The 17,711-nt window shown below is 36.3% G+C and overlaps 1 protein-coding gene across 1 annotated transcript in view; it reads left to right on the forward strand.

The window, feature by feature from the left end:
* plppr1 (phospholipid phosphatase related 1) overlaps window positions 1-17,711 on the forward strand; it is a 71,565-nt gene that overhangs the window by 40,966 nt on the left and 12,888 nt on the right. The window contains exon 3 of the mRNA XM_026219292.1: window positions 11,075-11,263. Coding sequence (XP_026075077.1) covers window positions 11,075-11,263 — 189 coding nt within the window. The remainder of the gene's footprint in view (window positions 1-11,074; window positions 11,264-17,711) is intronic.

Consider the following 17,711-nt stretch of genomic DNA (forward strand, 5'->3'; position numbering starts at 1 on the left):
GCTTAGCTCAATAAACAAAAGAACATCGTTGTGAAATTACATTTGAGAAAATGTCCGGGTGTCTCGTCTGTAAATGTCTTTTCAAATTGGTTGTGTTCTTGCCACGAATGAGCGCTCTGCGTGCTTTACACTTTGTTTTGTTTTGTTCGTCGTTAAACGTGAAGTGAGCTGTGGACATTTTGTCGCTCTTTTAGACAGTAGGGACTTTAAGCAACAGCTGCGAATGGAACGGCTACAGCGACCGGAAGTTTGCCGTCACACCGCTGTAGCCAAGAACGTAAAAGTCACTAAACAACGGTAAAACAGAACAGCGCAACGCAGCATTAATTCATTTATTGAGATCCAAAAAAATATATAATTTAAAAAAGCAAGAGAAGGATTGCTTTTGGCGTTAAATGACAATCTTTTGTCAGAAGAGGAGTTTTTAATATTGTATGATGTAAATAAGTCTAAAAACATAACATTTATTTACCTAACCTCTCACGTTGTAGCGACTCTGGCAAATCAGCTGTTCTCCCGTAGTAGACCGTTAAATTAGAACGTCAGAAAGTAGCAGTTAAATTCGCGCAGGCGCAATACAACGCCAGAATGGCGTTGCCGTTCCACCAGAGGCTGTTGCTTAAAGTCCCTATCACCTCTTCGAATGACGACTTCCCGGAAGCTCATAAAAACTGAAAACCTTCGCTTCAATAAGTCAGGCTCTGATTGGTTCTCTTCTCTCATGCAGTCTGTTCTGTTTTGCCGGTTCTTTTGCTCATTCCTCGCATCTCTCCCGTCTGCTGATTTGATTTTCGTCACAGTCTATTTTCGTCTCGTCCTTTATTCGTTGACGATAATGTCAATCAATTTAGTCATAGTTTTAGTCTCCATCAGTGCCTTCTATTTTAGTTTTCGTTTCGTTTTCGTCGGCAAAAATATATTCGTGACGAAAATAATGACGAAAATATTTAGTCAACGAAATTAACACTGACGCACACACTGTCACGATTTAATGCACTGTATGTTGGATTTTTCAAAACAAATAGGCTAGGCCTACTGGGATGCAAAAATTCAAAATCTTACATTTTCTAGAACAGAATCCAGTAGGATCAGATTAATGGGAGCAAGAGTAGGTGTGTTTACATGGACACTTTTTACTTTCATCGAATTTAATTCATTCTTATTGACAAATCTGAACATAGTGTTTAAATGAACACTGAATAAAGTGATCGGGTTCATATGCGCGTTTACATGTCACAAGCTTCTAAACGAATTTACTCTTTTGACATGCGCACACTGCATGAATATACATAGTTTCCCAATGCTGTTGCATACTGTTTTAAAAAGCACACATGATATTTATCTACTTTGAGTCCTAATTAGGCAATGATCAACACATGAACATGAACTGCTTTAACGTTACTTAAAAAAAAAAAGGTGTAAAAGTGCCCCTTCTCGCACTCAAAACTAGTCATCTTAAACGAGGACTGGTGAAACGTGGTCCTGTTCCACTTCACAAACGCTGAGTGAAAGGGGAGATTTATAATGACAGGACACTTATTTATGACATTTTATTCACCAGGAAGAACTCCTCGTTCCGGGCATCATACGGCATCACAATATTTCTACGTCACTGTGCATGCGCATTACTTTCCCGTTTCGGTTTTCAATCCAATCAAGTGTTTACATATCCTCTCGCTCGGATTACAAAAGGGATTATCCACCCCTTACAATCAGATCAAATATTTAGTCGGATCTGGCCAATTAAATCCGATTGATGTGTTTACATGTGACTTTTTTATTCTGATTGTGCTTCTAGTCCTATTACGATCGGATTAGTAGTGTCCATGTAAACACATTTCACAAAGAAGCAGGAAAAATTATGAATCGAAAAGATCTGAGGCCCTGCATACACCAGGTATTATGATGCATTTTTTGTCGATCAAGTCACAAGGGGACAACATAACACTAAAAAGGTCACCCTACGTATAGTTTTCCATTGTCTCCTAAGTATATTTTGCGAATTTACTGTACAATATTAGATCAAAAGATCAGAGAAGCCCATGTATTCTGCCCATTGATCATCCACTTAAAGAAATCAGGAAAGTGGACAAAAGACACAGATCAAAATAGGGCTGCATGATTAATCGAATGCAATTTTCATGCACATCTTATCAGTAAATCCAGTTCTGTGATCAGTAATAAATCTAATAAAAATTTTAATAAGACAAACCCCGGTAAACCATATATTGTCATAGTCGTGTGTTGTTTTGACATGGACCAGCTACCTAAAGTTTTTCGCAGACCATGTACCAGCAGCACACACCAACATGGCTGTGGCCTCTTTCAGCAGGACAATGCACCTGCCACACTGCAGAAATTGTTCAGGAATGGTTTGAGGAACATGACAGAGTTTAAGGTGTTGTTTTGGACTCCAAATTCCTCAGATCTCAATGCTGTTGAGCATCTATTGGATATTCTGAATCATCAAATCCGATCCATGGAAGCCTCACCTCACAGCTTGCAGGACTTCAATCTGCTGCTAATATCTTGGTGCCAGAGACCACGGGACACGTTCAGAGATCTTGTGGAGTCCTTGCTTCGACGCATTAGAGCTGTTTCTTGGGACCTACATGATATTAGACAGGGGGAAGGTGGTTTTACTGTAGTGGCTGATCAGTGTTGACTTCCCAGCAAACTTTGGAAGTCAGTAGAAAACTATAGTCATGCTTAAATGTTTCCTCCCAGTGAACATACTTATACCTGCCAACATCAACAAGCAAGCCAACCTCAGCCAGAGATGGATTTACTCCTTGGATGGCTCACCTGAAGACATTTAGTCTATTTTATCCACACTGCTATAAACTTGTTCAACATAAACCAGATGCATTGTGCTCTCAGTTGATACTCGATGGCGTATAAGATTTCAAATGGATTGCATCATAATCCGAAGAGACAAGGACGATAACAGAGTTTCTTTTCTTTAAACCCGGCACAAAACTTCAGTGATGTGCAGATCATAGATGCTCCACAAATAACCTGAGACAGTTTGACAGTATGTTCATGGAGGAACGAAGAGAAACTGCTCAAATCCACGAGTTGACAAATGGTCTAGAAACTCTTGGCTGCATTAAGAGTAAACAAATTTGAATATTGAAAAGAGAAAACGCTTTTAGTGATGTCTGTCTAATTATTTGTAGGAGAGTTTAGGACAGGCCCACTGGTGAATCAAGATGTAATTAACCTATTAAAATAAATGAGCTGAATCAAATACGACTGAGTAAACCGCTCTCTCTTTTCACAAGCACACGTTAAGCCCAGAAATGTTCACCCCAAAATGTCATAAGGACAGCCTCAGTGATGTTTTTATGGTCATTTCTGGAACTTGAAATGCACTACCTTTTAAAATCACCTGGGGTCAAATAGAATTATTATTTTTTTTAAACAAAACTACAGTATAAACAGTAATATTGTGAAATATTTTTTACAATTTTAAATAGCTGTTTTCTTGTTTGATATATCTGAAAAAGCCATTTATTCCCGTAATGGAAACGTTGAATTTTCAGTGTTTAGTTGCACATGATCCTTCAGAAATTATGCTAATATGCTGATTTGATGCTCAAAAACATTTAATAACAATATCAACTTTTTTGCTGCTTAATATTTTTGTGCAAACTGTGATATATTTTGTTAAGGGGGTTTTGATTAATAGAAATAAACTAAATATAACCTTAAAATATTTCTTATGTAATATGATATCATTCATTTTTAACATTATTTATGTATTTACTGCCACTGTTTAATAAATGTAATACGTGATTGCTGAAAAAACTTTTCAGAAGTTTGGAACACAATTAATGATATAATTTACATTCATGTAAGCATGTGAAACTTCTCCTCTTCTTCCTGTCTGAAGTCTGGACACATTAGATAGTTATTAGGCCATGACTCTCTGAATAATAAATCGTTTGTGAGCTCCTTTGATGTTTATTTGATCAGGACTAATGATTATGCAAAGCGTTTCCCCCCTTTCATTTGCTTCAATTTGCAATCAGCAAGAGCTGTTTCAATCAACTACACAATTAACCTAAATAATATTTTAATACGTCGATGTAAAAATGTAACCCATCTTCTGCTTCCATTGTAGCAAGAAAAAAAATGTCCATGTGTATTCAGGTGTAATTTTACATTTTGATTTGATTCCATCTTTAAATTCAGAAGAAGATGATCAATTATTATTCTATCTGCTTAAACTCATGCGGTGTCGAAGCACACTGTAAACTATTTTTACAGCACACCTTCTGAAAATAGAGTACTGGTGTAATTGGTTTGATTCAGCAGTGAACAGAATGATGAATCCTGGCTGTGTGCAGTCGTTCATCATGTGACCCGGTGAACCGCTGGGGTTGTAAGTTGGCCGACTGCTCGTGTTTATGATGCACACAGCCTGTTATGATCGATTCTGCTGGTCTGAAACAGCTGTAGCATTGCTCTTCCGTTTAGTTTTAGTTCAGTCCGGAGAGGTTATGAGAAAAACACTTTCACATAGCTTGTCATATCAAGCACCACAATCTGCGGCATCATTTGAGAGTATGAAACAGATTTCGGGACAAGGCACATGATCAGGTTGTAGGGATCTGAACAGAAATCTGTGGTGGAAGAAATGTTTTTCAGTGATTTTTATTTTTATTTTATTGTTTTATTTACAATATGTAAGTTTTATTTTTTAGGTGAAGTATTTCTTTAAAGCAGCTTAGCATCCATTGTTAATTAGTTTCAAGGGCTCAGCTGATGACACAAAATGAGGTTATGAGTCAGTAATATAGTGTAGTAGTATCTGGATAATGCCTAATGTCTGTCTGACTTACTAGAATACTTGGTAGTAAAGTGAATTCTGAACAGTGTGTATAAATAGTAAGCTTGAGTTTCATTCTGAGCACCTCTCTCTCTCTCTCTCTCTCTCTCTCACTCACACACACACACACACACACACACATTCTGTTAATCTCTGCTGTGTTGTTGGTGCTTGTAGTCACATGCTGCCCCCTGTAGGATCTTTTGTATCATGCTGATTATTGCATTGTGTGTTTGGAAATGAGAACATTCTCAAGGACTGAGCGGTAATTAGTTTATCCAGCATATAATGAAATAAATACATTACAATTCGGTCTCAATCATCACAACTTTATACATTAAAGATGAGATGTGCTAAACAGTGAGTTAGCACGGGATACTAAAGGTATTTTAATGACTGTCAATAATAGACACGTTACTGATAGAACGTTCAGCAGTCGACTAAAATTGAATACATTTTAAGATTAATGTTGCATTAATGTTTATTAATGATGAGTAGTTGCTGTTTTGTTTTTGTTTTGTTTCCCATGTGAGAAAAAAGAACTTAATTGCATTAAATTGCATAAAATAACACACTTTCAAGACTGTTTCATAAACTTAAGTGCATACAAATTTAATCTACACTTTAAATAATTGATTTTGCAATATTTTGTCATGATTTAAACTAAGTTATACACTTGTGTTCACTGAAGTACTGAACATGTGAAGTATTTGATTATAATTGTAACTGTAGTGTGTTGTTTATTACATTTAAAATTAATATAGTTTAAATGTAGTAAATTGCAACTTAATCATTATAAAGGTGTATTTACAAAAAGATTTACCAACATGACAAACAGTTTTTAATTGAAATGACATTAAAATAGAGTTTAACTTATGGTGAAACCTCGCCAGTACATTCAACAGTATGAAATTACGTATTAGGTTGCATTTAAATCCTACTTAAGAGGGGAATTAAGTTCAGTTTACATGCAATTCAGTTTCTAAGAACATTGCATTAAATTCTGGAGTAGCAACCCTTTTTAAAACGGTAATTCTTTTTCACAAGGGTTGTGTTTGACAATGAATTGTCATTTTAATGACTAAATATGTTAAATTTGACCATATCATACCTACATCATATGAAATATACAAATGCAGTGGCATCTCTGAGATTATTCAGAAATTAAAATTAATATATAAGAGTATTAGAGCAGAGTGTAAACTGTACAGCTCAGTCCATCAGAGTGACTGATATGATTGATTTGTAGGGCAGTCTCTTCTTAAGTCTGTTTAATAATGGTCTAGGGAGAGATCTTGATGTTGTTCGTAGTGCAGTGGACATTTCTTTGCTGGATTTTCATCTTGGAGGGTAGCACTGTTAACTGTTCTGTGCTCAGTCCTGAGGGGTTATGAGAAAAACACTTTCATGTTGTTGGAAATATAGGCTGCATTACCCACAGGCATTCACGTGCGTTCACAACACAACAGTTCAACATATTTGGAACCGTTTCTTGTTCTTTGCATCAAGCTAAATCAGTTGGTTAAAAACAAAAGTCAAAATAGCAAACATGTTCGTATGATCTGCTTACGCCCCACTGCTAGTTAGGTTTAGCGGTGGACCTTCATGCTCACCTTTAATAAACATTTTACGTTTCCATACAAATCATACTGTCTGAATTCATACAAAATCACCACCTCATAAAATAGCAACGTTTTTTTTTTTTTTTCGTGAGATTGGGTTGAAATACACCAAGTTGCAAGGTTTCTTGTCAACTTTAAACAACTAAAGGCTGGAGTACACTACACGACTTTTTAAATCTGAACAGATTTTAAAACGCTTGAATCATACACTTGGCGACTTTGTAAAGAGTTGCAGAGGAAGAACTGACTATCATACACTAAACGAGCGCGGGAGTCGTTCCGATCACAGCAAGCTCACACAGAAGTGTGCGCCGCCTTGTTAGGAGACAAATGAAGTTTAACATTTTCTAAAATTAGCTGGAAATATCAAGATATCCTCCGACTGGATTACATTATTTTAGCCCATATTTGTATTTAAGCCAACTGGAAATCGAGAGCAAAAAAATTAATAAAAATAAAAAACTAGTGCCATTTGCCTCAAATTCATGTTCAGCACTGTTTGCCAACTACTTTCAGCCGAATATAAAGTCATACTTATAAAGTCACTAGACGTCACTAGTATCAAATACTGTGGTATAAATGAAAGTACTATACAATAAGTTGCTGTCTAATAGCATCAGCTCAGTACTTTTTTGTAAGGGTGTCTATGCCAGTGAAGGGTTAATATTATGTTCCACCTATATTTTGAAGCTGCTTTAATGAATTCAGCTACTAGAAAGAAAAGTGCTGTGTCAGTGGATCAGGACTGTAATTGGGTTAGACATGCTTCCCCTTCGGCTCTATAGATGACCTTTATATTATGGTTTAATTCAAGCATGAGGAATCATGGTACGCGTGCTCATGAAATACTAATGAGGCGCTGACTCAGTACACAGCTGCAGGGTTCAGATTGTGTTGTTTCAGAGTGTGAGTCGTGCATAAAGACCCTATTCAACCTGCTTCTGTCCTGATATGATTTCTGATTGTGCTGGTGTGGACTGTGATTTGATTTAGGGGTCGGCAATGTCAGCTAGTGGTTACAAACCAGAGACAACTATTTCATCTTGTTATAGCAAAAAGATGGGTCATGTACAGTATTTACAGTGTAGGACAGTGGGAACGCTTTTGAGCAGTTGAAAAACACTGGCTAAATATTGTTTTGAAGTAAAGATTTGTGAACAAATCTAGTTTGTGTTGACTTAAATCCCATTTTTCAGCTTTTCATTATTTTCAGACTTTTTGTTCCGAAACAGGGACTTTGTTACATTGTTATAATGTATCATTCTCTTCTTGTTTCAGCTCACTAATTCAAAACACACCAAAATGTGTTTATGCAAGACATAGTAAAACTGAGCAAAACTGTCCTTTTTAGGTGAGAGTGCACCTGTTTATGTTCCACATAGAGTCATTCACATTTCTATCAATTAGAGCATGAATCAAGACTTTGTCAGGAAAATGGGAATAATAACGTGCTCATCCACAGAAAATCAGATGCTTTTGCTTTTTGCTAATGCATTTCCCATTATGAATCAGTATACAAACTATTGGAGAAAATCAAGGTGTGAATGTAACCATATACACGTAAACCTGATAGCTTTAGACATATCATGACAACTCTCTGGAGATTTTAGCATGGTAATTAATATGACAGTGGTAATGGATTTGGTCTTGGTGGAATAGATCTGCTACACTGCTTGTACTGAATTGCAGCTCCTGTTGGTTATTGCTGTATTTTTATTTTATTGCAAGTACAGGAACTTGCAACTGCCAATACATAAATACTCACAGCACCACATCGACTTAAGTTATAAAATGCTGTGCAAATAGAATATAAAATAACACGTAGCAGATCTATACAGGTGGAGCTGGGGAAGGTGGAGGGTTTCAGAGGAACTCTGAAAGCACGCTGCAATGCTCAAGCGAATGTTATTCAGACATTTAAATGTAAAGCAGCAAGCTCATTTGCCTCATATTGGTATTTTACACTGGAAGTAGTGCTGGTCGGTAAACCGGTTCATAAAACCGGTGTATATTTTCGTTACGAAGTTAATTTTGAATTTACAGCCATACCGATGTATTTAATTACTCGGCGTTTAGACCGAACGTTATGCTGCGAGACACTGTTTCAGACGGACCCTTTACAATGTTGCACTTCTAAGCAGCGACTGCGAGGTGTGGTGAGGGTAAACACAGCAGTGTTCTGGTGTTACGTTGTAACGCCTGTTTCACACATAGTTCGTATGCCGTGCATATTAACGGATTCCGGCTGCAGGAGGTTGCGGTCCGTCAGTGTGTTCCAGGAGCGGTGCGTCTGCAGCAATGCAGCGATTGTTAACGTACTGAGTCTATTTTTGCTGTGCTGCAGGCGCTTAATCAAAGTGAAAGCGCATTGTCTAGAGGGAAAATGAGCATGGATTGACATGGAAATGCAGTCACATGGGTTTTTTGGCTAGGTTTAAAACTAGAAAAAGAGCACTTTTAGATAAACAAGGAAAACAATATATATGTGTTCACTTTTATGGAAGCAGAAACACTAAGTTCAATAAGACCCGTGGGATTGCTTGTGATAAAGATTTAAATGCAAAATGCACGAGACTGTTTCTGTCTGTGGTGTTTTAATTTGAAATATTTTAACAAGAAAAGTTATTATTTATTTATTATTTATTATTAAATTATTGTGTTTAAATGTTTTTCCCATTGCTTGTGCAGCTTATTATACAAACCTAGAAGTAAAATGCATTAATAAGCCATTTTATGCAAGTGCTGTCGGGCTAAAATTGTCACCAAAGGCGGCAACACGAGCAATTTGCTCCACTTTAGCCGCAAGCACGTCCCAATATCAACCAGCAGAAAATGCATTGTACACCTGATATGCATGAATTGAAAAATTTTTTATTTAAAATTGAATAAGTGTTAACCATATGAACGCTCCAGCTCACCAGATAAAAAAACACTCAGGAACTCCTCCACATATTGCTCCACACTCCGTCCACCCTGTCAGATGTTAAACAGCTTGTCCTCAGCCCAGTTCATTTTGAATGTTTCGGTCATCTGTCACAGTTTGTGTTGAGAAGCCAGGCAAGGGATACAGCAGGCAAAGTCCAAAGATTCACAGTTTAATAACGGACTTTAAACTCAGGCAGAAAAAGAAGAGAAAACACAACATAATGTAACGGTGACCGAACCACGAGTGACAGAAAGGGAGCAACTTAAATACATAGACAGATCAGGAAAATTAACTAAACACAGGTGATTAAGGTAAACTAATCCGGCTAAACGAGACTAGAGACATAACCAAATAAGGGCACACAGGAACTAAAACAAAACCAAACACAGGAAAACACAGAAACAAAGTTGTCCAAGGCAACTCAGAGGGTGACAGGCAGCAGACACTGGAATAATTAAATGTTTTTAAAGTTTCTTATTCTAAAAAAGATTGCAATTGTTGGATCACAATGACAGTAAAATAGTTATATTTTCTGCTCAAGAAACATTAACACCTGATTATTATCAATGCTGAAAACAGTTGTGCTGCTGAATATTTTTATGGAAACATCATTTATTTTTTCTTCTTTTTTTTAGGATTCGCTGATGAATTGAAAGGATGATTTGAAAGTTCTGAAGAACAGCGTCTTCGCTAAATAATATTAATAATAATAATTAATAATAATATTTTTTTAATAACAAAAATAACTGAACATTTAAATACAATAAACCAACACAGAAAAAAAAATACATGAAAAAAATAAATAAAACTATAGCAAGCAATCTGTATCACTTTACAATAAGACCTCATTAGTTAACATTAACATTCACAATGAGCAATGGCTAGTCTTAGTTCATTAAATGATACAGCTGCAACATTTGATTTTAGCATGTTATTAAATATTGGAATACCTAAGATTGATGAATTTTCAGAAGAATTTGTCATTGCCCTAATGTCAAGTGTGAATGAACAATAATCAAAACACTTCTAAAATATTCAAACAATATCTATGGGCATGTTGTAGTCCAGATTAAAATTTGAAAATAAATAGCCTTTTTAGTCTAAATATTTAAGTATTTGGCACTGTGATGAACACAATAGCAAATCCACGAAATCTAAATGGCTATTTAAAATTATTTAAATATGTTTTAGAAAGTAGCACAGCTGCTATATTTATGGGGGTTCCAGGGTAACGGCTGCATTTTCTGCAGTTTAGCGCCATCTGCTGTCCGAGAGTGAATGTGCTTTCATTCAGCGCTCTCTCACATGTTCCCCATGTGCTTCTCATGCGTGATTGACACACTGTCTTTTAAGCAGCATACAGCGGTGTTGTGCATTTTGACCAATTGATGGGAAAATTATTATTAAAATGCATTCCAAATTCTAAATAATTTGTAATATATAATTATTCACGGTATTAAGAAGTGCCCACGGTTACAATACCATGCATACTCATTACCGTGATATCTGGCTTTACGAATACCTGCACATATCTTGTCTAATGCAAGCGGAAAAACAGATACTTACATGAGGTTTGGTGAGTGGAGATGAAGAAGGGGCACATTTTGGAAATCGTGTGTGTCTGTGAGTGTTGGTGAAACGAAGATGTCTACAGACCCTTTTGTTAAGTTTTGTTCTCTGTTATCTGTCCAGTTGGTGATCATGGCCGGGACGGTGCTGCTGGCATACTACTTTGAATGCACAGACACGTTTGGGATCCATATCCAGGGTTTCTTCTGTAATGACGCTGATCTGATGAAGCCGTACCCCGGGGTGGAGGAGAGCAGCTTCATCCCTCCTCTCATCCTCTACTGCGTGGTGGCCGCAGCGCCCACAGCCATCGTGAGTAGTGATAGCTCCAGATCGCCGACTGTTCATCCAACAACCGACTGGATCATCAGTGAGGTTGACTGGAGTATGATTATTACTTTCTGGTGATGTAAACAACATTCCTGTTAAAGGTTCAGTTTCCTTCTGATTAATAAATACTATACTGTAACTAAAACAACAACAAACAAACTCTTCTTCCAGTGGCCAGAGAGGGTGCTCTAAACACATAGTATTATATTATGTTAAAATGCAAACACATAGTATGAATATATAATATAATATAATATAATATAATATAATATAATATAATATAATATAATATAATATAATATAATATAATATAATATAATATAATCAAGTTTATTTGTATAGCGCTTTTTACAATACAAATCGTTACAAAGCAACTTTCGTATTTTTTTGTAGAAAATTACGTTTCTACAATATTTAGTAGTAGCTTATAAGTGCTGACTGTCAGTTTATGTGCATATGACAGGAATTTTCAGAAAAATTAATACAAGACGTAGTCAGCCAGACCATGAACATTATTAACAGCAATTATTATATGATGCAATCACACTATACGATATAATTATGATCATTATTTTTAAGAAAAAATCCTACACAATTGATGTTGCACAATTAGTAGAATTGGGATCTAAGGATCTCTGGCAGATGGGTTTGTAAAACAGATCAATATAAATGAATGATTCCAATAGATCATGGATTATTTCAATAAATAAATTCTGCAGTTTTTGTTTTCTTGTGATTGTTGGTTATGAACACCAGAGGGCACTGCAATACCGACACGCTACAAACACTACATTCATGCTTCTTTCAAGGAAAATATAAGAATTCAGTAGCCCAATTATTTTAATTTCATTTTATTATTATATTAATATTATTATTATTTGACCTCTATATTTCAATTAAGCGCCGGTGTAAAGCATGAATGTGAAAAACAATTTAGTCTCCAGAGTGGAGTTTCAGTGTGACTCATTCCCTTTTAATAACCACATGGATCATAAAACCAAAGATAAATTAGAGAGAGTATTTCTGCTAAAAATGATGGTCTCAGTTTTACAGCCTGTGCTTTGGGCCTTTATCAAAAGTGCAATGTAGCAGATAGGAGTTACGGAGGTCATTTTTGAAATTAGATACACCATGAGGATGTATATATTTATCCTTTTTATCAAGAATAATTGCAGAAGTACTTCACCCTGGTATGAAAACTCTGTTATACTGTGCCAAACACACAGTATTAGATGTTGTTCATTGAGGCAGGATGTCCATGCTGCTCTTTTCCATACAACGAAATTGAAGGTGACTAAGGATTTTAAACTCAAAGATGGCACAAACGTATTACAGAAGTACGTGTGCACTGTTTTCTTCTGAAGTCATACAGTACAGAAGGTTTGTGCTGGAGACAGACTGAAATTGTTATATTCATCCCTTTAAAATGGCATAATATCCTTTAAAGGACTTACATTTTTCTTGTAATATTCAGATGATTAGAGTAAAATAAGCTTTGATTTTTGGGACTATTGATTTTTTTTTCTTCATTTTAACATTATTTTATCAATGTAACATTAAAACATTGCAAAAATCTGATGGTCTATAAAGCCTCATATCTTTCTACAAAAGCTGCATTATTTAAAGTGTAATTAAATTAAAAGAGTTCAACAGATATGCCCATGCTTCATAAATGTAATTTTATAATACAATAATAATAAATAAATAATTGGCTTCCATGAATTAATGATTGCATAAGTTTATATGAAAAGGTATTTAGATTTTTATGTGGAATATGATCCATGACCACCTATAAAACATTCACCAAATGATTAAATATGTCAATTAGGGCTGTCACGATATACCGGTATTCACAATAACTGTGATATTCAAATACACAATTATCGATATCGTGTTAATTTAGTATTATGTATAAAATAAATTCATCTTTATACCAGCAGATTTTCAGCATTTCATCTGTACTCTATTATTCAGAAACTAACACTGCCTTTCAGTTCCATCGTTCCAAGCACAGCAATCAACTCTAAACAAGCCAAAGTGAGTTTGAATCGAGAGATATAAAGACCTGCAGCAACTCTTTATTAATTTTAAAATTTACCCAAGCATATGAGAGTTTGCTAAGGCTCCCTGGTGGGCCCTGGACCCCTGGTTGAGAACCACTGTCCTAAAGAATTAAGGGTGTGCATATGAAGCTTGTATAATACCTTTGAAATATTAGAAGGAAAGACCAACCAAAATGAAATGTTATCATGGCCTATACATTCCAACATGTTTGTTTGTTTCATTTATTTATTTATGTGGAATACTAAAGGACACGTTTAAGATAAATGCATCTTATAAAGACATGGTGTGTGTGGATGAGGAACAGTCCCAAATTTAAGTTTATCACATTCGTGTTTAGATAAAAAAATAAAATAAAATGGTGCATAAATGAATCCTAAACAAAAGTGTTGTAAATAAACACAATGTACCATTTCCATTATGCAGAATGATCTTAAGATCTTAAAAAAAAAAGTGCTGTGTAGCAACATAAGGATAAGAGAATTATGACAGTTTTCAGTTGGGATGAAATATTGCTTGGTTTCATAAAGTATGAATAATATTTGATATTTACGACTTTGAATACGCCTTTGAATATTTATGGCTTCTGCCAGGAGTCACATTTTGTTTGTTATTGTATATCATTATTGTTATCTTTAGTGCGAAACGCTGTGATTAGTTACAGTTGATTTACTCAAAATAATACAAGGGCGTAGGGAACTGATCATTAGAGGTTCACTCAATTTCACATCACAGAAGACTTCTGAAAACCTGATTTTGCTCATAAAATGGAGATATTATTGAAACTATTAGAAAGAGTTTGATGCACTCTGACATTCACAATGCAAAGTGACAAATAATTTACTTAAAAGTGGAATGTGTAATATTTACAATGATCTATTTACAGAAATGAAATATAATATAAATAATAAGTGTGATTTTAATCACGATTTTGACACACACAGACATGCTTTACAGTCATAAATGCATTCAGTATAAATTTGAAACATATTTCCAAAAGAAAACCAATGAGAGCTTTATCAAAAAGTTGTAATATGTCTCTAGAACAGACTTAAGTCAACATAAGTAAAGATATAAACAAAATCTTGACATATGGCAAAATAATATAATAAAGAAATAAAATAAAACCCGTGTTCAGGGATTTGTATTATTATTTTTTTTTTGCCATGCATTGGTCATAAGGCACACTGTAGCAGTGCCTCAGGTGTAATATGTTTTGCCCAATATATTTATTGCCCAAGGTTCACACGTACTCCGTCTGCAGTGCGTATACAGTAAGTTATGTGTACGCGGTTGAGAAGCAGCAACGAGAACGCATTATTGTAACGCGAAAGCACATTAAAATAATGCACGAGTGGATAGACGCAGATGCACGCAGATTTCCTTTGCTCTGTTAACACAACCAGATGCGCGTGCTCAGATCATAGAATGTTTAAAGGTCCCGTTTTACGTGCTTTTTTGAAGCTTTGATTGTGTTTACAATGAGCAATATAACATGTGTTCATGTTTCGCGTGTAAAAAAAACAGTATTTTTCACACAATTCACCTATCTGTATACTGCTGTTTTCACTGTCACAAAAACGGGCTGATGTCTTCCTTGTTCTATGAAGCCTCTCCTTCAGAAATACGTAACAGGTTCTGATTGGGCCAGCGGTTCCTGTGTTGTGTTTCGACAGCAGCGGAGCGCGCGCTGCCCTCCTGGTAACGCGATTGGGCTAGAACACACGTGCTGGAGATGTATTTATAGTCACAGGAGCGTTTTTACTGACGAGATGCGCATGAAAACCGCATTCGTTTTTTTTGCACAGCCCTAACATCTTGTTAACAAAGCTAAACAGCGTTGCCCTTTGTGTAATAAGTTACAGAAACTGTTAAACGCACCAACTTAAATAATAAAATACACTTACCGGTTGTGGTCCATAAACAACGCCTTCTCCAGACAAAGAGGGAACTGCTCCATCTTTCAAGAATAATCTTTGTACTAATCCAGCATTAAACTGATTGAGATGGAGAAAGTTGTCCTCAGCAAAATGAGCTGCACATAGTTTTACATGTGCATTATAATTTTCGGGAACCGAGTTAAACATACAGTCAGGTCCATAAATATTGGGACATCGACACAATTCTAATCTTTTTGGCTCTATACACCACCACAATGGATTTGAAATAAAACGAACAAGATGTGCTTTAACTGCAGACATTCAGCTTTAATTTGAGGGTATTTATATCCAAATCAGGTGAACGGTGTAGGAATTACAACAGTTTGTATATGTACATCCCACTTTTTAAGGGACCAAAAGTAATGGGACAGATTAACAATCATAAATCAAACTTTCATTTTTTAATACTTGGTTGCAAATCCTTTGCAGTCAATTACAGCCTGAAGTCTGGAGATCAATTAGACATCAGCGTACGCTGGGTTTCATCCCTGGTGATGCTCTGCCAGGCCTCTACTGCAACTGTCTTCAGTTCCTGCTTGTTCTTGGGGCATTTTCCCTTCAGTTTTGTCTTTAGCAAGTGAAATGCATGCTCAATCGGATTTAGGTCAGGTGATTGACTTGGCCATTGCATAACATTCCACTTCTTTCTCTTAAAAATCTCTTTGGTTGCTTTCGCAGTATGCTTCGGGTCATTGTCCATCTGCACTGTGAAGCGCTGACCAATGATTTCTGAAGCATTTGGCTGAATTTGAGCAGATAATATTGCCTGAAACACTTCAGAATTCATCCTAATGCTTTTGTCAACAGCCACATCATCAATAAATACAAGATAACCAGTTCAATTGGCAGCCATACATGCCCACGCCATAACACTACCACCACCATGCTTCACTGATGAGGTGGTATGATTTGGATCATGAGCAGTTCCTATCCTTCTCCATACTCTTCTCTTTCCACACTCTGGTACAAGTTGATCTTTGTCTCATCTGTCCATAGGATGTTGTTCCAGAACTGTGAAGGCTTATTTAGATGTTGTTTGGCAAACTCTAATCTGGCCTTCCTGTTTTAGAGACTCACCAATGGTTTACATCTTGTGGTGAACCCTCTGTATTCACATGGTGAAGTCTTCTCTTGATTGTTGACTTTGACACACACATACAACTACCTCTTGGAGAGTGTTCTTGATCTGGCCAACTGTTGTGAAGGGTTTCTTCACCAGGGAAAGAGTTCTTCGATAATCCACCACAGTTGTTTTCCATGGTCTTCCGGGTAGTTTGGTGTTTGGAAAGCAACCAAAGAGATTTTTAAGGGAAAGAAGTGGAATGTTATGCAATGGCCAAGTCAATCACCTGACCTAAATCCGATTGAGCATGCATTTCACTTGCTGAAGACAAAACTGAAGGGAAAATGCCCCAAGAACAAGCAGGAACTGAAGACAGTTGCAGTAGAGGCCTGGCAGAGCATCACCAGGGATGAAACCCAGCGTACGCTGATGTCTAATTGATCTCCAGACTTCAGGCTGTAATTGACTGCAAAGGATTTGCAACCAAGTATTAAAAAATGAAAGTTTGATTTATGATTTTTAATCTGTCCCATTACTTTTGGTCCCTTAAAAAGTGGGATGTACATATACAAACTGTTGTAATTCCTACACCGTTCACCTGATTAGGATATAAATACCCTCAAATTAAAGCCGAATGTCTGCAGTTAAAGCACATCTTGTTCGTTTCATTTCAAATCCATTGTGGTGGTGTATAGACCCAAAAAGATTAGAATTGTGTCGATGTCCCAATATTTATGGACCTGACTGTAAATTGTAACCATTAATCTCAAAGTACAGCGTTCCTGGGAAGCCCAAACAAAGATGATTGGTCTCAGAGATGAAAAAAACAGCGTTTCAACAACATGGCGACAAACACAAACAGCTCTTCCTCCTCCTCCGTCGGAGCGCAACAAGGCCACACCCCCATTTGTGAATTCATGTGGGCGGTGGTTAGTCAAAAAAACTGTTTTAGTGACGTTATTACTGCAGGAACTAGAGGGATGTAGTCCAAACGGGTCGTTTTTTGTAGGCAAATTCTGTTAAATCAAATATCTCGCTTGGCATTGAACTTTGAGCTTTAGAATTTTACAGATATTATTTATACTCTAACAACAACATTACACACTAACTAAAGTTTAAAACATGGAATCACGAAGAAGGGGACCTTTAAGGCTCAGATACACGCTGCCTTAAAACATGTCTCCTCTCGCTCAACCTGTGTCCTTTGCACTCACAACTCTCTCTTTGCTTATGCGAAGGATATTAAATCTTTTCGCACATTTCTATTTATAACCGTTTCTGTTCTCATCTTTTTGCCGTGTGCAGTGCGAACGTTCTGATCCATTAACAATGGCTCGAAAAAAAAAAGGCTACACATCACAGTGTG

This window comes from Carassius auratus, chromosome 35, assembly GCF_003368295.1.
Source record: "Carassius auratus strain Wakin chromosome 35, ASM336829v1, whole genome shotgun sequence".
NCBI lineage: Eukaryota > Metazoa > Chordata > Actinopteri > Cypriniformes > Cyprinidae > Carassius > Carassius auratus.